The sequence below is a fragment of the Rhamphochromis longiceps genome, linkage group LG12 (genome assembly GCF_057381845.1).
Source record: "Rhamphochromis longiceps isolate RC_006_pf linkage group LG12, R_longiceps_female_GT1.1, whole genome shotgun sequence".
NCBI lineage: Eukaryota > Metazoa > Chordata > Actinopteri > Cichliformes > Cichlidae > Rhamphochromis > Rhamphochromis longiceps.
The window spans coordinates 20,247,065-20,268,726 of record NC_140568.1 but is presented as its reverse complement, the minus strand read 5'-3'; the positions used below and the strand labels follow the sequence as shown (position 1 = coordinate 20,268,726).

The following is a 21,662-nucleotide window of genomic DNA, read 5'->3' as shown; positions in this document are numbered from 1 at the left end:
CGTCTGCCCCTAGCGGCTGCAGAAGAAAGAGGAAGCGAATCCCATGTCTGCTCTTTTCTGTGAGCACATGTGACCTGTCCTAATCCATGTCATGTTGCTAGATTTGCAAACGCAGCAGCAACAAAACCAGACCATTTAAAACTCCTTTATTTCGAATGAATGAATCTCGTGGGCTCTACATGTTGTTACAAATTACCACTTAAGTTGCATCACAGAGAAGAAAAAGACTGAAGCAAAAGTGTGAAATCATGACTGCCATCCAGAGTATTATCCTTTTAACCTTTAAGGAGGACACGTTGTTTGCACACAATTGTATGAAAAATGCCATATAATGCAAACAAAAATTAATTTTATGACACAAACAACAACAAAATAAAGCAACAAAAAAATCATGTCTTCTTTCTGCAAGGATGGCTCACTTCTTTCTTCCACCTCTCTCCTTCAGTGCCAGATGAATGATCGAACCGTTGCTCATGTTGTAGTAAGCCAGTGAGTTGGAATCCTTGATGAAAATACCCTGAAAAGGAACCAAAAACAAAACAAAACAACAAATTAATAAATCAGCACTTTATATTAATTAATGCAGATGAGATCAGACATTCCAACAAAGCCATGAGCAAATCTTTACCTCATACTGCAACTTCTGTTTTCCTGCCGGCATGCCTGTAGCTTCATGGATTTTGACTTTAATGACAGACACCTGCGGAGACATTACATTTGCACATCAATAAGAATGCTGTGTGTGAGAAACGACTTAACCTTAAAGAGAGAAAACAAACCACATGTTGCATACCTGGTCTGTGACTGGGACAGTGAAATTCAGCACCTGGCCATTCAGCTTCCATTCACTCTTGTCCTGCATGTTAGGAACCTGTACTTTAACAGCCACTGGACCCTAGAGACAGGGAAAAGATTCAGACACAAAAACAGATGAAACTACATATCCATGTTCTACTAAGTAGGTTAGCTGTGTTTATCTTCAACTACCACAGCTAGAAACAAAGCCCTATATTACTACCATGTGCACAAAAAGAACTTTTCTTTTTTGCATATCTTTAAATGAATCTGATGGTCACACAAAGTCCCAATCCAGTCTACTGAACCACGAGAGTGATGTGGTAGCACTGGTAAATTATAAATGTAACGTAACACCTTTTCCACACTTTATTGATCCAACAAACCTTGTTTCTACGAAGGAACTCCTCCTCCGGAATCAGGTTATCCTCAGTCTTCATCTTCTTACTGACAGGCTCATCCTCATGAGGTGGGGGTGGGTGGATAGGTGGTGCTGGAGCAGCACTTGGTGGCTGTGGCACAGGTGGAGCAGGAACAAATGCTAGAGGAAGGGGAAAAAATAAGGTTATTTGAATTTAAATATAAAAATAAGGAAGGCTATGTATAAAAGGTTTGGTTACCAAATTACTCCAAGACAAGTAATATTTTCCCTAACAATGGTCATCTAGTTGTTTCTCATAAGCGCTTTAACCTTATAGAGTTGACGGATGCACAGGCATGTCCAGAACACATGATAGATGTAAGATACTATAGCTGCTATGGTATCTTACATCTATAGCTATAGTAGCTTACATGAGTCATGGGATTACGTGCAGACTTTAAACTATGTTCCAGTTTTTTTAAATTGTCTTGATAAGTATGATTTTATTTGACCTACGATCAATAATTTATGGTATGCTTTTGCTTGAAAATGTGATATTCTCCCCCCACACGGAAGCTGGTCATAGACATTATTAACACAATTCATCATATGGAACTGATTACCCTCTCACTGCGGCTACAGAAGGAGAAAGGAGAGAGACTTTGGGAACGATGGGATCGTTATATGTCAAGAGACTAGAAACTGATACCTCTGTGATGCAGAGGGACAGCTGCGAATTTGTTTGAATGGAACATGCACCTGTGTAATATGTAATATGTGTAAGTAAAACAAGGCGTTGTGTATTTTGGAATATGCGAACATATGTGACTGTGTTGGTTTCCCTTGCCCTCTTTAGTTCTGTATGTAAAATAAGATGAAAATCAATAAAGAGAAAGTATTAAAAAAAGAAAAAAAGAAAATGTGATATTCTAAGGAAAGTGCTTTCAAAAATAAAAAAAATTAAATTAAAATAAAAACAAAAAAACAACACCCTACTGGTGGAAAAATATAACACATCAACCAATTAGAAAATTATATGGAACACGTGGCATTTGGTTGCTGAGGAGAAGTTCTTGGAGCAATGGCAAAAGAAAGAACAGTGACACCGATAGCAAGATTTGAGAATTGCAAGCCAGTCTGGAGTTTAAAGGTAGTGTGTAGTCAGGAATAATCAGTGTTGCATCTTATTGTGACACCTGATTGTTTTGGAACAACTACTTACAAAACAATGCCTGAGCCATTACCTGCATTTTAACTAATTCAAGAGCAAAATCAAAAGTAGTAAAAAACAGCCACTATACCCTTGACCCTAGGGGGTTAACTTACGGGCTGGAACAACCATGGGAGGTGGTCTGGGAGCCATGATGTGAGGCGCAGAAGGCGGCATGGGAACCACGTTAATGCGGGGAGCAGGAATCATGGGCGGCATTGGGGTAATAACTTGTCCTGGTGCAAGACGCACCACAGGAGCCACAGGTGGTCTCGGAATTACAGGTACAGCAGACAAGAGAGTGGTGCGTACTGGTGGTGCCACCTGTTACATAACAACATTACGTGATAAGAAGGTACAACAAGAAGCATTCAAATGTATACAATTACAATTTTAACTTACAGAGGGTGGGCGAGGCACCACTGTGACAGGGGGACTAGGTTTAGGCAAACTGGGTGCAGAGGAGGGGATGGGTGGCTGGTGATGAATTTCACTTGGCTTGCTAGGGCCAATTTTCTCTTTAGTGTCATCTTCTCCCACCAGTCCTTTGGCCTTGTGAATGGCTTCTATCTGCTCTTGCAGGGTGATGTTGGCCTGCGCTGCCTGCTGTGTACGAGCCATGCTTCCAGAGTGCCCATCCCAGGTAACCTGAAATGCAAAAGAATACAATTATTATTGTTATTATTATTGTTAAAGACAGTTTTATAAAAGCTGCAGTTACTCAGTGTTTTTACCTTCTCCTCTGGCTTTTGGATTTCTTCTTCCCCAATCTTTTTACCGATGGCCGTCTCTTCCACACCGAAGATATCAGTACGCCTCTCAGCCAGCTGTTTCAAGCTGCTCTCGATATCCAAACCAGGAGCATAAACTTCATCCTCAGTCTGTCTGTCTCTGATGCTGCGGTCTCTTTGCTCCAGCCAGCGTGGATCTAGCAGACCGATACGCATGTGCTCTGGCATCTTACTGGCCGGGATCTTCTCACCGGTAATGGGAGAGATGAGGTACTCGTCTGGAACTGCAACTGAAGGCTGAGGCTTGGATGCTGTAATGAAAAGGTAACATTAGTTAAAAAACAAAAACAAACAAATTGTACAAAGTAAAAACTTGCTCACATAACGAACAGTGTTACCTTTGGGGTCGTAGTCTTTGCGAATGATAACCTGATCTGGAGTTGGAGGCAGTGGAGGTGGCATGGGGGTGTCCGGTGGAAGTGGAGCCTTCATGCCATCATCCTCATCATCAGATCCCTAAAGAAAGCAGCAGGGGATGAATCGATTTTGTTACAAGATCTTAAAGTTTTCTTCTTTTTCTTTCTCCAAGCAGTGGGTTAGAAAAGATGCCATTTAATTAAAAGAAAAACATATAGTATCAAATCTATAACTGGTCAGACACAAACAGCTTGCAATCTGCAGTAATTAATTACTCCATCAGTTCTAACCTCATCCATGTCCTGTACTTGTGTGTCTTGATCAGGCTGTGAAGGCTGGCCTTCACCCCTATCCTCCCGCTCATCATCTTCACCATCGCTCTCCACTTCCATCTCTACCTCCTCACTCTCTCCAAACTTCTCATAGCGCTCCTGGATCAGGATGCGAGCACCGAGCTCCTCTGGTGTGGTAGGTGGTGGGAAGTGGCCTAAGGAATTTGAGATGCCAATAAAGATTAAATGATTGTACCAATATTTACAGGTGGGGGTTACTATTTAAAGATATAGTTACTGTGATTATAATTACCTTGTTCATTAGGCTGGAAATCCACTGTTTCGACCACTACAAAGTCATGCCAGTCAATTTGGGCATATGCAACTCGTTCTTTCTCCCTTTCCTCCTCCTCCTTCTTCCTCTCGCGCTCCTGGTACTTTGCCCATTCAACACGGTACCTTACCTGATGGTTGGACAACAGGACATATTACAACCATGGGAAAGAGCAAATGTAAACGGTTATTTTGAGAAACAGTCACTGTTAAAACAGAATACCTGGTCCATAACCTCTTTTGGGTTCTCGGCTTCCTTCTTGAGTTTGGTCAGTAAGCCTTTGGGAGGGATCAGAATCTAAAGGATTAAAGTCGAGAATCAATATAATGCTTAGAAAGTTTAGAATCACCACTTGAATAAATACACACCCAGAGAAGACCAATCTGTTAAGTCACCTTAGTATACTGCTCCACCAGCTTGGTGAAGTAATTGAAAAGGCTGTGCTGTGGTCGCAAAAAGTCAAACTGGTAGTTCCTCTGTTCCTTCTGCATGAGCTGAGTGAGAAACTGGCGCCCGTTGCGAGCAACAAACTGGGCAGTGAGCTTGACAACATCCAGGTCAAATGCTGAGATTGATGGAGGATCTGCAATGAACTCAAACTCAGGGGGAGGTTCTTTGGGGACCACTGTCTCCTGAATCACCTGTGACTGAACCTAAAAAAACATGTAAAATATTAGTCAGGGTCAAAGACTACCAGACCTTTTTTTTTTTTATTAAAAAAATAAAAAATAAAGTGCAAAGTGAAGTTCAATGACTTACTTTCTGAGGAAGCTGCTGGGACTGTTGCATAGCCTGCTGCATAACTTTGGGCACAGCTGCAGATGGCTCTTGAGCTTTCCCCTCCTTAAATTCATTGACTTTGTGGCGATAGTAGGCATGGTAGGGGTCATTCGGGTTGAGGAAGTTAAACTTTGGATTGTTGATCTCATTCTGACGGATTCTTGCCTCAAATTCAGGCCCGTTCCTGTGAATTGGCAAGAATTAGTTATGCCATATACATGAAATCCAGTTACCATTACATATTTAAAAAGCTGCCACATATAAAATAACCAACCTTGCAACAAAGCTGGCTGTCTTGTCAACAATGTTTCGGACCTCGGGAGGTGGATAAATGATACCAACAATAGGTTTTGTGGCTGGCGTTTCTTCTGCTGTTGAATCATTCTGTTGCCGCAAAAGCACATTTGTTAGTTAGAATAAACCAAAGAAGGGTTAGATGAATAAATAAAAGAATAAAGTAAAAACAACAGTGGTCTACTTAACACCCACCCGATGTTAAAGCTTTTCCAACTACACCAAGTAATATTTCCCCTGCTCTACTACAATTTACAACACTCAAAGCATAGACAACATTTTGAAAAACTTTAAATTTCGCTACAGTAGTCCACACCATACGGTAAAAACTACCAAGTGCTGTGATGAAAGTGGGTCGGTGAATTTTCTACGTGAAAAAATGTGGTACAAGACACATTGATCCAAATATCCGTTTTCAATTTAGCAAGTGACAGCAAAGTCTCAGCAATTACCTTCAGGTTCGAACTGAGATTTTAGACGTCGTGTGTAGATTTACCATCACAGCTAACTACGGGCTAGCAAGGTTTAATGCTGCGACCTCAAACGTTTAGCGAAAGAAAAAGAAATAGACGCTAGCTGTTCGCTAAATTCAAAAATCAAAGAGACAGTTCAAAGTATAGAAAGACAAAAATTAACCCAGTTCACAAGTTAGCCGACAAAAAGCAAGCAGTATGTAGGCTACACTGCTGGCATTAGCTAACTAGCAGCGGTACCCTTACCTTGTTGTTAGCCTCCGGCTGAACGATTTGAACAGGCCCAGGCGGCATGGCTGCGACTTATTGTAAAACTGGAAGTAACCTGCAAACACAAAACCAACAAAAAAACCAAAACGTATTTTAAACACTACTTTTTAGCACATGCTATGTCAACAATAAAGGCTACAGGAGCTAAAAGCTTAAAATTTGCCGTGGTTAAACACACTTACTACGTCGCGCTTTCGTTGACCCAATGGAGATGAATTACTTCCGGAAATAAACCGCACAGCATTGTGGAACTTGGAGTACTTTTTTTGGACGTTGCCAAGGAGATACGGTATCAACAGACTGCACAGTGTTTTTCAGAGCTGTGTCATTTATAAAATAGTTTGTCAGACATGAGTCAGTTGCTGGGTAGTCAGGACTGTATCGAAAGCCTCCGAAAAGACCTGGTTGACCTTCAGGGAGCGATTCTGGACGTGTTTTCTCGAACCGGACCGCTCCGCTTTTCTTCCTGGAAGTTCCCGGACAAGCACTCCTGTAATCTAGACATGGTAGCTCTGCTAGAGCAGTATGACTTTGTGGATGGGGAAGATGCGTTCAATCAGCACTCCCACATTGTTTTACTGGAGTTGGTGGTTGACAGGTAATACATAACAATGACAATTTTATTATATAGCACATTTACATGAAAATTCATGTGCCTAACACAGAAAATTAAGAAACATAAAAATGTTAGATGTTTTAATATTGCTATTATTATTACATGCACAGTGAAAATAAACGCGGTTTACACTGTACAATGAAATTCTTATTTTGCCAGTGTCCCGTTGGGCCCATGCCTTGTGGATGTTTGCAAACAGACCTGTACAAATTAGTGCAGTAGCAGATAATGATAGTACAGTAACAGCCAACAGTAGTGTTGGTGTGGGAGCGGGGCAGTGCTGATTGTCTCATTCAGGAGTCCGATGGCCAACAGCTAGAAGCTACAGAGAGTATTAGTGCTTGATTTCAGGCTCCTATAGAATCTACCTGAGGGCAAAAGTGTGGAGAGGTGGTGGGTGTGTATTGTCTCTAAAAATGTTGTGAGCCCTTGGTCGTGTAAATGCCGTGTAGTGATGTGAAGGCTGCTCCTGTGATGGACTGTGCAGTTTTTATCCCACGTTGGAGATCCTTCCTGTCAGTGCAGCTTCCAGTACCACTCTGTAACTGAGGTGGTGATGATGCGCTCAACTGTACGTTGAGTTGCAAAAAAAAATGCTGGAAAAAATGAGGATTTTAGTCGACATGCCACTTTCTCAGCCATCTTAGGAAGTACAGTCTTTACTGTGATTTCTTGAGAAACTTCTGGATGTTGTGAGATCTTCCTTAATGTGTGTCCCTTGGAATTTAAAGGTTTTCACCCTCTCTACCTGTCTCACAGATGTCTGCTGTGTGTATGCTGCTTTATCCTTCTCTTCACATAAAAAAATCAAGAGTTGTCGGTCTTATCTGCACTTAGGAAGAGATTATTTTGCTGACACCAAGCCACCAGTCCTGCCATTTTGTTTTCTATATGCCATCAGTGATCAGCCTAATGATTGCGGTATCATCTGTGAACTTTATAATGCTGCTGTTTGATGAATAGACATGAACAAAATCATTGGTACCCTTCTGTTGAAGGAGGAAAAACTCACACTAATCACTGAAATAACTTGAAACTGACAAAAGAAATAATCAGCAAAAATTGACATTACATTACATAAACACATAATAATTGTTAAAAAATTTTCTTTCCCTCCCTCTCTGGCTGAACAAGACTGCTGCTTCTTGTACAAAGCTCCAGTGCTTACATTGACCGACTGAGGGGCAGCCACAGGAGAGAACAAACGCCACAGAAGGGATGCCTGTCAGTTGGTCTCATAGTCACAAACTACTGGAGTAATTTAGTTCAATTTGCCAACATAAAGGTAGGCAGACTGCTTCATTTTAGTGAAGGCATAATTAAAAATAATGGCATAATGTTGCCAGTTAACTGATAGATCTCAGTGCTTTAGGTTGTCTTTCCTTTCTTAGGAGTCTGAACTCAGTAAAAGGCAGATGGAAAGAAACAGTGATGAGACAAACACTGCATCACCTGTCTCACCTCAAATGAGCTCAAGAACCAACTTTTGCAGCCGTTGCTTGTCTGCTTGGTCTTCAACGAGCACATTTGAAATTTCCCCACAGAATCTCACATCCTCCAGTCCCACCCACAGCAGTCCATGCTCTCCTGTGTTTAGCAGTCAAAACAAAAGCTGCCAGACTGTCGAATCATCACTCATTCCATGCGATGCGTGTCATCAAGTGCAAACTCTTTTGAGAAAGACAGGAGACGCTCTGGTAGACCTGCTTCAGAGCGAGGGCCTGCCCTCATCTCTGCAGCCTCTCTTAGCAGCTGTGGATGACTCTCTGGAGCTGGGACGCATGACAGCAGGCGATGTTTCCCAGTGGGCCAATGAACAGCGCAGGGACACGCGCAGGCTGGAAAAACACCTTCAAGATGTGCGCTGTACGGTGCAGCCTCTTAAAGACAGACTAGCAGCGGCAGAAGAGGAACAGAAAAGATTCAGGTCCCAGCTGGAAAGAGCACAAAAAGACTTCAATCAAGAGAAGGAAAAGCTTCAAATAAATTCAGTCCAGCTTGAATTTTCGCTGCAGAAAGCACAGAGAGTCATTAAAGAAACAGAGAAAAGGCTGCATGAGGAGCAACAGCAACATAAGAGGGGTGAGTGAAATTGTGAATAAACATGATGAGAATTCACTGGAATCACTTTTCTACTTTCACATTTTTGAACACAGACACTATGTCCTTGGAAGAGATGAATTTCAAACTGAAGGAGGAAATAGCATTGCAGCAAAATACCTTAAAAGCACTGGGTAAGACACGCACCTAAGATTAATCTACAACCTTTCTTTCATTTAAAAAAAAAGAAAGTATGTTTTGCAGAACACACACAAAATACATATTTATGCAGGCTAAGCATTTTTTTGTGTGTTAGAACATGAAAAGAAAGGACTGCAGGAGAGTCTGAACACCTTACAAATAGAGGAAGAGGCCTGTTCTAAACTGCAGCACAGGATCCAGCAGTTAGAGAGTCAGATCTCCGACATTCAGCTCCTGCTTGATAAGGAGAAAGCCAAGTACCAGAGTGCCTGCCGTCAGCAAGAGGTCAGCATCACAGCAAGCACCTGATTATTAGTTGTTTTCCACTGGGCACTGTGACAGACTCGCTTATGTGTGAGTCACACAGCAGTAATCAAATAGATTCATACATGTGTTGTTTGGTTGTGAAATCCAGTCAATGCAGGCAAAGCAGAAGTCTTTGTTAGAGAGAGTCGACGCTCTCGACGAAGAGTGTGAAGAGCTGCAGAAGCAGCTGGGGGAGAGAGATGAGAGGCAGATCGGCCTACAGAGTCAGCTGCAACAGATGTCAGAGGAGAAGGAAGAACTGCGGGCTCAGCTCACTCAACAGCAGGTAGATCAGAGCTTTTAAATGCACTTTACCCATAGTAATACCCAAAGAAGACATGTTTTAACCAAGTAGTATATGCTCCTATATTTTTTCCCCATCAGGACCTGTGTTTGAAGCTCCAAAATGAGAAACAGACCCTACAAAAACACACAGATGAGCTAAACAACTGTGTGGATGAGTTGAAGGAATATGTGCAAGCTTTGAGAGAGAGGGAGAGGCTGTTGGTGGCTTTCCCAGAGCTCAGCCCACTGGCTCAACCACAGAGTAGGCCGCTATGAATCACCTACTAACTAACATTACCTGTGTGTATTCAAATAAATGTGGCTTTGCACCTGTCAAGCACTAGTTGACTGCGGCTATTAATACTTCAGAAAGCACAGAGTGCTAGTTTGACAGACTTGGAATTATAAGATCACAAAAATGACCCAGTGCATTTGCAGATGAAAGAGACAGTAAATTGGAAAAATCAGTGCACATTAAAGTATTGCTTTTGTCTTCAATCTTGTCATTTTTAAGGAATATTTCTCATTTTATTCCATGTAAAAAAGGTACAGGAAATGTGCTTCTGGATATGCAGCAGCAACTGCAAGCAAATAGCATTCGTATAAATGTTTTGGAGCAGGAAAATTCCACCCTTCTTAGAAGTCTGGAGAAACTGGGAGAAAGAGCACAACATAATGCAAGCAGGGTAAGTCATTAGGTAGGATTCTTGTGATGCTACATAAATAGAAAACACGTGAATAGACGTATATCATGGATGAATAAACAACTTCAAACAGGGTTTTGTGGTTGTTTATTGCTGAACATCATATATATGCATTTTTAACAGGAAGCCTCCACTCAGCAGACACACACTGCTTCTCTGCCCAGCACACCAACGGAAAAACGTCCAGCGTAAGTATTCTGCTCTTTAGATTAGTCTGAGTGATACTGTGCATCCATTGTTGCCTTCTTCTTTGCTCCACAGGCAGAGCAGTGATGCAGCAAGGCTGGGGTACGTTAACAGAGGAAAGGAAGCAGGAGGAGGAGAGAGTGGTGTGGAGTCAGAGGATCGTGTATCCACCTCCCCCTCGTCCATACAAATCCACCTTCAAACACTCCACCTCAACACAGCGTGCACTGCTGCTAAAAGCCCTGCAAAAGTACACAGCCCTTCTCAACTTTATCACTCCCGGGCCTGGAATCAGAGGAAAAAATGAAACAGTGGAGGTGTGAGCAGAAGCTGTTTTTGCAAGCAATATACCTCGTTAAGAATTACTGGCAACAACTACAAGTGCCTAATTTTCTTTCTACGTAAATTCTGTTTTTTTGAGTTTGTGTGATTACATATTGTCATTATGTACAGTTATGGCAGTTAATATTACAGTTAAGATGGATTGCTCCATAATAAACACATTATTAATAAAGACTGTTTTTCACCGCTGTTAAAATAGGGCAGTTATGGCCCCTGCATATTAGGTTTCATGAAATGTGATATGCTTTCTCAAACAAGCCTGGATGTATCTGAATGGATAGCCTTCCCTCCGGATTGATCACATGGTTCTAAGTAAATAGGTAAAGTACCTTGAACGTCACAGAGACAGATGTCAGTGTCATTGTTTATGTGCTTGCTGACAAGGATGTGGGAGTTTCCAGGGAAACACAAGTGCTTGCTGGTTTCACTGAATCCCTTCTGACCTTCAGGTCAGTCCCTGCAGTGTAAGCTTTCAGTAAAATTGAATTGAATAAACAATCGTGTTAGTATAAACACTGACCTTTTACCAGTTTTACCTGAATGGACACATGACCTGTCATTTCAGTCACTTCACAGACAGCATGTGACCTGAAGGTTAATCCCTAATTGGCTTAACTATAGCTGTGTAATCAAGCATATAATTTAAGGTAATTTTAAGCACTTTCAACCAGTGCCATAGATGTCACTGAAAGTCATCTCTAATGCTATGCTTGACTAAACATTTCATTCTTATGAAGAAAGATATTTTGTCATTCCAATGAGCAGTTTGCCATGAATAAATATAAACTATTGTTTATTTAGCTAGTATATACATATGTAAAAAACAACAACAACAACAACAACTTCAATGTGCCTCTATGATCTAATGGAAAATTTGTGCTTCACCTCATTTAACCTCAGTGTACTGTTGGTGTGTAGCTGTGACTTTCTTGAATAAAGAATGAGTTTGTAGTTTTGAAAACAAACTAAATGTGAATTGTGTTCAATGTCACGATGCAGTCTGTCTTCATTATCAGGCTGGTGCCCACATGACTGCAAGAACTGAGCTCCCTATGGCTGAACAGCCAAAGATTATATCAATATCAAGATTATATAGTGACGAAACGTTTCTCCCACAAAACGCTACGTCCAGATGAACAGAATCAACTTTTGGAGATCCACCGTAGCATAGTTAGAAACCATTTGTAGGCTTAGGTTCTTCCCCAAATTGTTTATGCTTTGATTTTTCCTCCATTTCATAAACAATCATGTCAGTATTGCTTACTGATGTAATTGTAGTTCTTATCTTGTGCTTTTGGCTGGACACAAGCATTCATTGGCATTAGTCATACCCACTTGCCTGGTTCACCTCAGATCACACTCAGTTCATTAAACCTAAATCTCACTCTTCAAGTTCATTTCCTGTTTCTGTTGGCGTGCCCCAGGGTTCGGTATTGGGGCCTCTTTTATTGATTATTTACATGCTTACATTCTGTCACATATTTCGGAAATACAATATTAACTTTCACTGCTGCGCAGATGACACTGAGCTGTATATTTCTTCCAAACCCAATTTCACCCTTCCACCCATCTCACTTTGTGACTTCCTCATGGAGGTTAAAACATGATTCTCCACCAATTTTCTCAAACTCAATAGTAATAAAACTGAAGATCCACTCATCAGCACAGCTTCCACTCTAACCAAATCCCACAAGTTTTCCATTAATATTGACAACTCTTCCACAAGTACCTCGACAGCACTTTGTCATTTCAGTCTCTTATTAATCACATCACCCGGTCTACTTACTTCCACTTACGCAACATCAGTCGTCTCCGTCCTTTCCTCACCCCACATGCTGCTGCTGTCCTTGTCCATAGCCTTGTCACTTCTCGAGTTGATTACTGGAATTCTCTTCTCTTTGGTGTCCCTAACAAATCTCTTCACAAACTCCAACTCCTCCAGAATTCTGCAGCCCGGATCATAACTTGCACACCATCCAGAAAGCACATCAACCTGTTCTTCGACAGCTTCACTGGCTGCCTGTAGATTCTCTTTCTAAATATTGCTTTTCACTTTCAAATGTATCCATAACCTGGCCCCACTCGTTCCCTTAGGTCTTCATCCGCCATTCACCTTATTGTTCCCTCTGCCTGTTTCACCACTATGGGGAACAGAGATTTCAGCCACTCTGCTTCCCAACTTTGGAATTCATATCCTCCGGAATACTGACTCTCTTCTCTTATTCAAGTCAAAAATCAAAACCCTGAATAGATGTTTAAACCCTCATCTGTTGAAACTAGCCTACTCTTTTTAACATTGACTGCAATTGTTGTATAATACCTGTTTATCCTTTTACTGTTTATCTTGTATGCTCTGTACAGTGACCTTGGGTTTTAGAAAGGCGGCTACAAATAAAATGTATTATTATGATTATTATAAACAACAAAAGGATGTGAATACTACATGGATGTGATTCTCTAAGAGACTGAAATCAAATTCTGCACAGTATTTTTTTTTTTGTAAATGCTGCTTCAAAACATTTATTTTTTAGTCTTTTGCATTTTACATAGACATTCACCACAACAGACTTGATAAGAAGAAGATTTGAGACTTGTGCAGAGAACAGAGTACAATACTACTCAGAAGTAAGAAAAGATTTGGACCATTTATAACTGTGAGAACGTTCAGCTTAAAAAAGCACCACAGTATGAATATCTATTACCGGGCTGACATTAAAAGCAGAACACTGACACAAAATTACAAGACAGTAGATTGCAAACTGTGCAAAGTTGTACAAAATTCTCTTGAACCTGACTCCTTTTTTAAAACTATGCCAAATGCCTCCTAGTGTACATTCTTACCTATGTTTGTGTTTTGGTTTAATAATTCAAAGCATGGTGTGCAGTATAACAGTTTCTCTCCATCAGACAAATAAATAACTGAACCATTCAGACTGAGTGTTTTCGCTTTGGACATCAGTATACATTGACTACAACATGTTTAAGGCCATTGGTTTCTTGTGTAACACATGCAAACATAAACTGAAAAGAATAAAATCAGAATAAACTTGTTTTTTAAATACACAGAGTAACATATGTGATTGAGAAATAAAAGCTCACTTAAATTCAATTATTGACACAAGTGTAAACTGTGGGAATGCTATCCATCTGATGTGAGCGCTCTCACATATGCGACTTTCCCTAATCTAGGTCAAGCTGCAGACTGGCGACAGGGACCGCAGTAAATCTGCCGGGATTATGGAGGCCCTCGGGGGAGTGGTGCAGATCCCAATTTAACGTAACGACCAGTGACTGCAGTATTTGTGTGTGAAGACTCCCGTTTGATAGGTTTCCACTGATATTAATATATCGACATTTTCCCAGCTTGTCTCAACAATCGGTGTGCTTTGTTACATAATCTCATGCTGACAGGGGGAGAAGTGAAAGGGGCTGCTGACTAAAAGGTGGATGAGAAAAAGACTCAGAGTGCAAGATCAGTGACACGAAAGAAAGAAGTGGGTCATGGGATGAGATTTAGGAGATTTAACAGAACAACTGAAGTGTTCAACCAGCTAATTACTGATTATAGACCAATAGAAGTACATGCAAAATTTATGAGTGACACACAAAAATAACAGAGACAAGAATGGCTAAGCTAATGTAAAATAATAGTATAAATAGTAAAAATCGAAAAATAAATACATAGAATATTACTTATATTATAGGATTAAATACTTTGTCCTAAAGAAAAATACTTGGGGAAGTCTATATATTACCAAATAGCAAAAGCCGGTTCTGGGGAGAAGAATCTCAATCTGATAAAGGAAAAAACTGAACTCTGTGCTTTTCTTTGTTCAAATTACAACAAACAGGAAACAATGCATTAACTGAATTAAATGATATTCTACTTTGTTAGCAAAAAGAAGAGACATTGGTTTTGCACCTCCACTGCTGTGGTAACATTAAAAAAAACAAAAAAACAACTCCACTGTTTGTCACAAAGAAAGCACCATATATGTGGAATCTGACAAACTGGCAAGGTTGCAAGAAAAGAGCTGGTCTTAGGGCATGTAACACAATTTTGATGCTTAATGTTTGCAGGACAGTAATAAAGCTCTCTACTGTACATTTGAAAATTACAAGATATACAAATAGGCTTCACAATAAGACAGAAGGAGTGCATCCCCCAGACTGTGGTGTGCATACATTTGCAGAGCAACGAGTATAGCCTGTCACATGCTAAAGGGAGTGAAATGCAGATAGTACACTAGTTATAGTACAGCATATGACTGGGCGACAACACACCGGGCAGTTTTAATGATTACGACTGGTCACACATTATCTCTTTCTGTTGCACTCCTCGGCTGCTGAGGCAGCGGGGCTGTCGATGTGGTGCGCTGAGGTGTCCAGCTGACTATCGGGCTGAACGGACTGCACTGTCTCTACCAGGCTGCCGCTGGGTAGCACCACATAGCGTGCGGCCATGTCTTTGGGCTGCAGCTCCCGTATTCCCTCCTTGCTGTGCCAGATCCCGTAACCGAAATACACAAAAAGACCTGCGCGAGAGACAAAATGGAAAAAAAGCTAGAGCAAGAATTTGACTCTACATAACAGCACACAGCTACAAAATGGCTCTTTTTTTGTCCTTGTGTTTGATGCAGAAGATGAAGGTGTACGTATGAGAGAAATTTATTATTTAATCTACTTGAGTGTAGCCAATCTACTAGATGTGACATTGTAGTTATCGTCCATCTTAGATGGCCAGGCTTGCTTATAGGACTGCTGATGGCAAAATGGCATTTTAAGACAAATACTACAGTCAGCATGCTAATGTACGCTCAAATGCAAAGCCTGCAGGTTGTTACATTCAAAGTCGTCACATCAGTGACTGTATAAAAGATCTGAAAGTTTACTGTATAAAGGTTTACAATCATTTGGCCACATAAGTGATTGTTAGCAATGCTCTGTGCAGTTAACACCACACAGAGCTAAAGTTAATGCAACTATTATTAGTTTTGAGGGGTAGCTTTCACTTAGTTTTTAATGCACTTGCAACTTCTGATTGTGAAAAATGAGGCCAGTTCAGAAAAGTCGAGAACTGCAGTTTCTCAAATGGCCACTTGAGGCTAGCTCTCCTTTGAGTAAAGTATGCTAATCTCCTTAGAGACCTATTATCAACAGCCAAAAAGATTGTGTTTACAGCCTGTTACAGTCTCTGTAGCAATTTTTGTATAACTTTGTATAACACGCAATGACACACAAATCAATTTACAAGTTTTGTGTAATGTGTTCTTTTTCTGGACAAAGCATAAAAATGAGATACTGTTTAAGTGATCAAACTTAGAAATTCTGCAGGGATTCAAATAAGTATTTCTCCAACTGTAAGTAAAGGGAGCGGATTGAAAAGTTGACTTCTGCCATTCTGCTTTTCCTCTGATGTAATAGTTACATCAGTGAAGCAGTAATGATAAATAGCCTAATATTATGAATAGTACTTTAGCAAAAGAGTACTTTTGAGTTAAATTAAAAAAAAAAAAAATAACACTCCATAATTACATTATGGGAGATAAGTATCCATTCCTGCCTCAAGGGAGTGAGAATTTAGCCAGAAGCCCTGTCAACAGTAATATCCCACATGCGTGTATCTTGTTAACTTGCAACAGTGTGACAGGGAAGTTTAAACAGTTTAGTGGCCCAGAGAAGCCTTAAGCTAATACAGCTAATTACGCTTCCCAAGTGATTCCCACTGACAGACGGACATCAAAAAGCTGTTTGTCCAGCGCCTACATCTGCAGAGGACTGATAATAAAAGGTTTTCTGCTTCCTAAGAGAACAGAAGATCTTTTATTACCAGCCTTTTATTGTAAAACTTGGGTAGGTTGCATTAAGTTCACCTGAAACAAAAGGCAGATGTTTTATGGTAGCGTATTCAAACTACTTCCTGAGATAACACAGACGGCCACTGTTTGTGCGGATAGATAGTTGCATGAGCCGGCTGTGTAAAAGTAAATCTATTTGCCCAAAGTTTAAGTTGGGCAAAAATATATATTTTTGGAGGAATATACTGAAATCTTTTAGTGGCCCCAATATTTTCTGCATAAGTTCTGATGTCCTCTTACCTATGGCAATCCACACAGTGAATCGAATCCAGGTTAGAAGGCTGAGCTTCATCATGAGGAATACATTAAAGAGGATACTGGCACCTGGAGTCAATGGAACCAGAGGTACCTATATAAAAAATAAACACTCTGTCAGTCTCTAAGCAGTACAGTTTTTCCTTCTTTTTACAGTTTTTTCTGATTGCTTAAGCACATTTTTTGTAACTATTGGCTAATTTTGCAAAACTCTTCACACAAATAAGAAAACCTGTCACCCAATAATCAAAACATTGTAGTTCTCTTGCAAAAGCAAACACAGCTAGATTAACTCTTCACACCTTCGTAAAAATGGTGTTTCCGTATCAAACAGTACACACAAGCCATCATCTACTAAGCACACAATGCGCCAACTGCACACTGATGGTATGAATACAAAACACATCTGGCTTTTGCTTTCTCTGTGCACAAGGTAGGCTATGTCAGTTTGAGCTCATACTTCTGTCATAGATCCATAAGCATAGAGGGATCCAAACTTCAAGTACTGGTGTTTATTCAAACACATCAAAACAAACACAAGTGTTTATTTCCAAGTATAGGATTATTTGCAATCGCCATAATGACTATATGGGTTACTTGGTCTGCAGTGAACATGCTTCCTCTGCCCCCAGCATCTGGTCATCTAGCAATTCTGTAAAGTAACAATTTCAGTATTTTTACATCAATGGTATTGGTGTGTTTCTCATTGGCATATGGCAGTGCTACAAATCTTTGTGCGAAGTGACTGTACTAACCGATTCTCATTTCAAGATGTCCTTATGGTACTTGCTACAGTGTAGCGGCTCGAGTTAGGCTGGACCCGTTGGCCAGCTACCCTCAGGGTCATTCCACGGTTGATTACATGGTCCACTATTGTAGCTCTGATGTCATCAGCAATTCTATTTCTTACTCTTCCTACCCTTCCTCTCCCCCCTCCTCATCTTCCTCTCCCCCCTCCTCGTCTTCCTCTTGCTCCTCCTTGTCCTTGTCGTCCTCTTCGTCCTACTTCTTCACCTCCACGTCCTCTTCCTCGGCCTCCTCTACTTCTCACTCTTTCTGCTCCCTCCATTGTACTCCGCACACACAGCTTACCTGTATTATAGTGCTTAGGCTGATTGCAAAGTGAACTAATTATCTAAAAAAGTTTTCACATGTGAAAGTGTGCCAGACAGTTGGCAAATTAGTGTTAATGATAGCCATACATGTGTATACTTTTGCTAGGAGTGTGTTGGAAATTTGGTAATTGAGTGTTGTGCAGTGAATTGTGCCTACAGTTTTGCAAAGTGTGTGTTACAAAATTGCAAACTGAGTGCAAAGCAGTTTTTGAGCTTTTAGTTTTGCAAACTCAGTGAGTGGTTTTGCTATAAGTCTGAATAGTTTTAGAGATTGTGCTACAGGAATCACAGTTAGGGTTTAAGCATTCAGAAAAAACTGTAATATAGACTTGAGAATGTCTATAAAAGCTCACCTGGAATGTTTTGTTGTTTCTTTGTGGCTCATGGACCCATATAATAGCAAGGCTGAGAATGTAGGCTAAGCTAAAAATCACCAGAAGCATTGTGAAGCTCCACAATGGCAGCTGCAGCTGTTTCTTTCCAAATTCTAGCACAACACAGAGGGACACCGAGCTCACTATCAAAGTGAGCACACAGAAGGCCACCACTTCACCGGGCTCACAGTCCCCCAGCAGCCTGTCCAGGTACGGCTCCCAGCACGCCTTCAGCTGCCCCACGCCACGCCTCTCTTTTTGCTTCTGCCTTTCTACCAACTGGAGTTTGTCTGAGAAGGACTCGTACTGCTTTGGCTCCTCGCTGTCCTCAGATATGGTCTGAGATTCCAAGGGGGCAGGAGAAGGCTCATTGTTGGGGATAGGAGATGTAGAAGGCGTTCCCTTGGAGCTGGTTTTCTCGGGCTGGAAGCGCAGCACGATAACACTCGCTGCCACGAAGGTGTAAGCCAGGAGAGTTCCGATGGACAAGAACTGAACCAAGGCCTCCAGGTCAAAGATGAGAGCCATGGTGGCCATGAGGATTCCAAACACCAGAATAGCATTAACAGGAACCTTGGTGATGGGATTGACTCTTGCAAAAATGGAGAAGAACAATCCGTCCTCTGCCATGGCATACACAATCCGAGGGAGGGAGAAGAGATTACAGAGCAGCACAGTGTTCATGGCTAGAAAGTGGAACAAAGAGGACACAAGTCAAAATATGGCACTGATAAATCAATACACCTGGTAAACACAATGCACCAACAAGCATTTAAATCAAACTCACCACATATGGAACCGACTGCCACAACAATTCCAGCCCAACTATAACCACGGCGGAAAAAGGCATCTGCCAGAGCCGAGTTGGGGTCCAGTGTATGCCAGGGTACCATCAGCGTAAGCACTGTGGAGACCAGGATGTAGGCTGTTGCTGCCAATCCAAGGGAGATAGCAGTGGCGATAGGAACGGCCTTCTGTGGATTCTTTGCCTCCTCACTTGAGGAAGCAATTACATCAAAGCCCACAAATGCATAGAAACATGTAGCCGAACCTGCCAGTATTCCCGACATGCCGTAAGGTGCAAAGCCCCCTTGCTCCTGGCTCCAATTGGCTGGCTCAGCGAGCACAAAGCCAAAGACCAGGATGAAAACAATAACCCCCATACTAACGGTGGAGAAGATGTGGTTGAGGTAAGAGGACACTTGGACGCCAAAGGAAATGAAAAATGAGGCAACCACCAGAATTCCTGCCGCGAGCAGGTCAGGGTAATGCGCGAGGAAGGGAACGTTCCACTGCATAATGTGCGTCTCGGTGAAATTCTGGATGGCGTGGTTAAAAATTGAGTCTAGATAGCCGCTCCAGGCACGAGCCACCGCAGCCCCACCGATCATGTTCTCCAGAATCACATTCCAGCCAATGAGAAAGGCCCACAACTCCCCCACAGAGACATAAGTAAACATGTAGGCGGATCCCGTTTTGGGGATGCGCGCTCCGAACTCAGCGTAGCAAAAGGCAGCCAATAAGGAAGCTATACCTGCGAAGACGAAAGATATGATGACAGCGGGCCCGGCTGTGTCTTTGGCCACCGTTCCTGTCAGAACATACAAGCCAGAGCCCACCATTCCACCGACACCCATCAGTGTCAGGTCCAGGGTGGAGAGGCAGCGTTTGAGGGACGTGGCCATCATGTCATCTTCTAGTGTCTTGAGGCGGTTCAGTTTCTGACAAAGGCGCACCGCTGGCGCACAGCCTCTCGGACAGGTTGCCATAGCTAAAGGGTTAGGCAGGCCAGCTGGGCAGGATAGTGGCGCAGCAGTCACACTGGATCCATTACCTGCTTATGAAGAGGACCTGTAAAAAAGCAATTTGCATTTCGTGACTAAATATGTATTTTTCACAAATCAGCTGATGCATACTATGTGTGCAATGCCACTTTGGACGCAAAGTTCTCTTTCAAGCTGTACCTTTAAAGAAATGATGTCCATGTCCTTGAAAAATATTATCTATAGAGATTTTTAAGGTCCTGCATTTACATTTGACAATATCTTCATTTATACAGCTTAAAATCATAACATATCTGAATATAGGTCCTGCTCCCAATCACAGAAGGGTCATAGAGATACTGGACAAAAAAAAAGTTACATACATGAAGTCAAACTTCAGTTTCTTACATTTTTATACACAACATTTTGTCACCCTATGCTCTACAATAAAAACAAAATGCTTTAGATCTCATACCAGCTGATAACCAGGATCACCAGCCAGATGTTTGTAATATCTTTAAATCTTTACCTTTTAATTTACTTTCATGTTTTTCTCCTTTAAACCAAGAGTCTATAGTGAGTGGCACTACCCTCTTAACACGGTGGGCCAGTCCACGTCATCTAAAAGGTATCACTGATGTGTAAAATTACAACATCAAACAGTTGGAAAAGAGAGCAAGAAAAAAAATTTACAGATTATTTTGATATATTTAGTCTTTGTTTCAGTACTTCCAGATATTTCTCCTATCGCTCTGGGCGGTGCAACATCCGACTCCTGGCCTCGATCGGCATATGGCGACAACAGGATGCCTCCATTATAATTACGTAACGCTTTATTCCCCTCTACAAATAAGACCGCTGTCTACTACAACCACAGCCGTTTACATTACACGTATAAAAGCGTGCGTATCCACCATCAAATAACAGAAATAAGATCAGGCGGATGATTGAATGTGCGTCCTTTTAAATGCCAAATTAATAATTTAGAACAAAATGGAAACGCAGGCAGAGAGAGGATCACACCAGTGCATCGCCCTGCCTCTCTCCTGGATGTGGACGAAATGCGGCGCTACATCACACTTTCCACAGATAGGTGTGAGTTTCTGATCCACGCTTCGTTTGTAATGATAAACGACCGCAATGCCATTTAAAAAAAAAAAAAGTCAACGATTGCTTTACCGTCGCTGTTCAAGATGCGTCATCGGTGCTGCTGCGGGTCCTGAGCTGTGGCGAGTTACCGGCGTACATCGTCTGGTGATGGAGCAGAAGGTGCACAGTCGAATAAAACTAACATGCACTGCCCTGACTGACTGCTTCTTAAAGGCGCAGCTCCAGCTGAAAGGGGTTCCCCGCTGGGCTCCACCCATTTTTCAATCCACAGGGTTCCCGGGGGTGGGGGTCCCTATGGTTACATGACAGATAAATTTACTATGTGCATGTATGTAGCCAGTAAAACACAACTGAAAAAGCTGAAAATTCAAATAAAACTGTATGATTAAGCGTCTGATCCATGAGAATGGGGGAACTGGAAATAAAGGAAAAAACTGGGGGTATCGTCCCTATTCTGGTATCTTTTTTTCCTTTTGAGCTCCTCTCAAAATGTGTGTATCATTTTTTGTTTGTGTAGGCATTTTTTGTTGTTGTTGCCTGTATACAGTTTGTTACCATGGTCGCATACTG

At 41.6% G+C, this 21,662-nt stretch overlaps 3 protein-coding genes across 5 annotated transcripts; 1 reads left to right on the top strand and 2 right to left on the bottom strand.

Moving 5' to 3' along the window:
• Positions 1 to 130: 130 nt before the first annotated feature.
• On the bottom strand, positions 131 to 6,190 carry sf3a1 (splicing factor 3a, subunit 1). The gene is made up of 16 exons (XM_085425133.1): positions 6,120 to 6,190; positions 5,914 to 5,992; positions 5,175 to 5,284; positions 4,880 to 5,084; positions 4,516 to 4,773; positions 4,343 to 4,417; positions 4,100 to 4,250; positions 3,805 to 4,001; positions 3,496 to 3,613; positions 3,101 to 3,408; positions 2,769 to 3,014; positions 2,483 to 2,690; positions 1,182 to 1,336; positions 794 to 895; positions 629 to 700; positions 131 to 517 (listed from the first exon to the last, which is right to left on the bottom strand). Exons 2-16 carry the CDS (start codon positions 5,959 to 5,961, stop codon positions 416 to 418), a joined length of 2,355 nt encoding a protein of 784 aa, XP_085281259.1. The 5' UTR covers positions 5,962 to 5,992; positions 6,120 to 6,190; the 3' UTR covers positions 131 to 415.
• On the top strand, positions 6,143 to 11,570 carry ccdc157 (coiled-coil domain containing 157). 2 transcript variants are annotated; one of them, XM_085425136.1, is made up of 10 exons: positions 6,143 to 6,535; positions 7,688 to 7,838; positions 8,098 to 8,635; positions 8,710 to 8,787; positions 8,910 to 9,079; positions 9,210 to 9,386; positions 9,485 to 9,647; positions 9,932 to 10,071; positions 10,213 to 10,277; positions 10,351 to 11,570. In XM_085425136.1, the coding sequence occupies exons 1-10, from the start codon at positions 6,288 to 6,290 to the stop codon at positions 10,580 to 10,582; spliced, it is 1,962 nt and encodes a 653-aa protein (XP_085281262.1). In that variant the 5' UTR covers positions 6,143 to 6,287; the 3' UTR covers positions 10,583 to 11,570. The 2 variants fall into 2 exon arrangements, with proteins under 2 accessions (XP_085281262.1, XP_085281261.1); XM_085425135.1 differs by having other exon boundaries at positions 7,945 to 8,635.
• A 2,928-nt stretch (positions 11,571 to 14,498) lies between these two features.
• Positions 14,499 to 21,313, bottom strand: slc7a4 (solute carrier family 7 member 4). 2 transcript variants are annotated; one of them, XM_085425132.1, is made up of 5 exons: positions 21,162 to 21,313; positions 19,007 to 20,070; positions 18,199 to 18,905; positions 16,716 to 16,824; positions 14,499 to 15,152 (listed from the first exon to the last, which is right to left on the bottom strand). In XM_085425132.1, the coding sequence occupies exons 2-5, from the start codon at positions 19,986 to 19,988 to the stop codon at positions 14,935 to 14,937; spliced, it is 2,016 nt and encodes a 671-aa protein (XP_085281258.1). In that variant the 5' UTR covers positions 19,989 to 20,070; positions 21,162 to 21,313; the 3' UTR covers positions 14,499 to 14,934. The 2 variants fall into 2 exon arrangements, 1 of the variants encoding a protein (XP_085281258.1); XR_014914038.1 differs by lacking the exon at positions 14,499 to 15,152 and adding an exon at positions 17,328 to 17,382 and having other exon boundaries at positions 17,486 to 18,905.
• Between the last annotated feature and the right edge of the window lie 349 nt (positions 21,314 to 21,662).

Coding starts and splice junctions, on each gene's coding strand:
- sf3a1 (XM_085425133.1), bottom strand. CDS start 5,961: ATGCCGCCTGGGCCTGTTCAAATCGTTCAGCCGGAGGCTAACAACAAG. Junction 4,002..4,099: donor TTTCCAGCCTAATGAACAAG/GTAATTATAATC, acceptor CAAATTCCTTAG/GCCACTTCCCACCACCTACC. Junction 701..793: donor CTGTCCCAGTCACAGACCAG/GTATGCAACATG, acceptor ATGTCTCCGCAG/GTGTCTGTCATTAAAGTCAA.
- slc7a4 (XM_085425132.1), bottom strand. CDS start 19,988: ATGGCAACCTGTCCGAGAGGCTGTGCGCCAGCGGTGCGCCTTTGTCAG. Junction 18,906..19,006: donor GGCAGTCGGTTCCATATGTG/GTGAGTTTGATT, acceptor TCCACTTTCTAG/CCATGAACACTGTGCTGCTC. Junction 15,153..16,715: donor CACTGTGTGGATTGCCATAG/GTAAGAGGACAT, acceptor TCTCTCGCGCAG/GTCTTTTTGTGTATTTCGGT.
- ccdc157 (XM_085425135.1), top strand. CDS start 6,288: ATGAGTCAGTTGCTGGGTAGTCAGGACTGTATCGAAAGCCTCCGAAAA. Junction 6,536..7,687: donor CTGGAGTTGGTGGTTGACAG/GTAATACATAAC, acceptor TGGCTGAACAAG/ACTGCTGCTTCTTGTACAAA. Junction 8,636..8,709: donor GCAACAGCAACATAAGAGGG/GTGAGTGAAATT, acceptor TTTTGAACACAG/ACACTATGTCCTTGGAAGAG.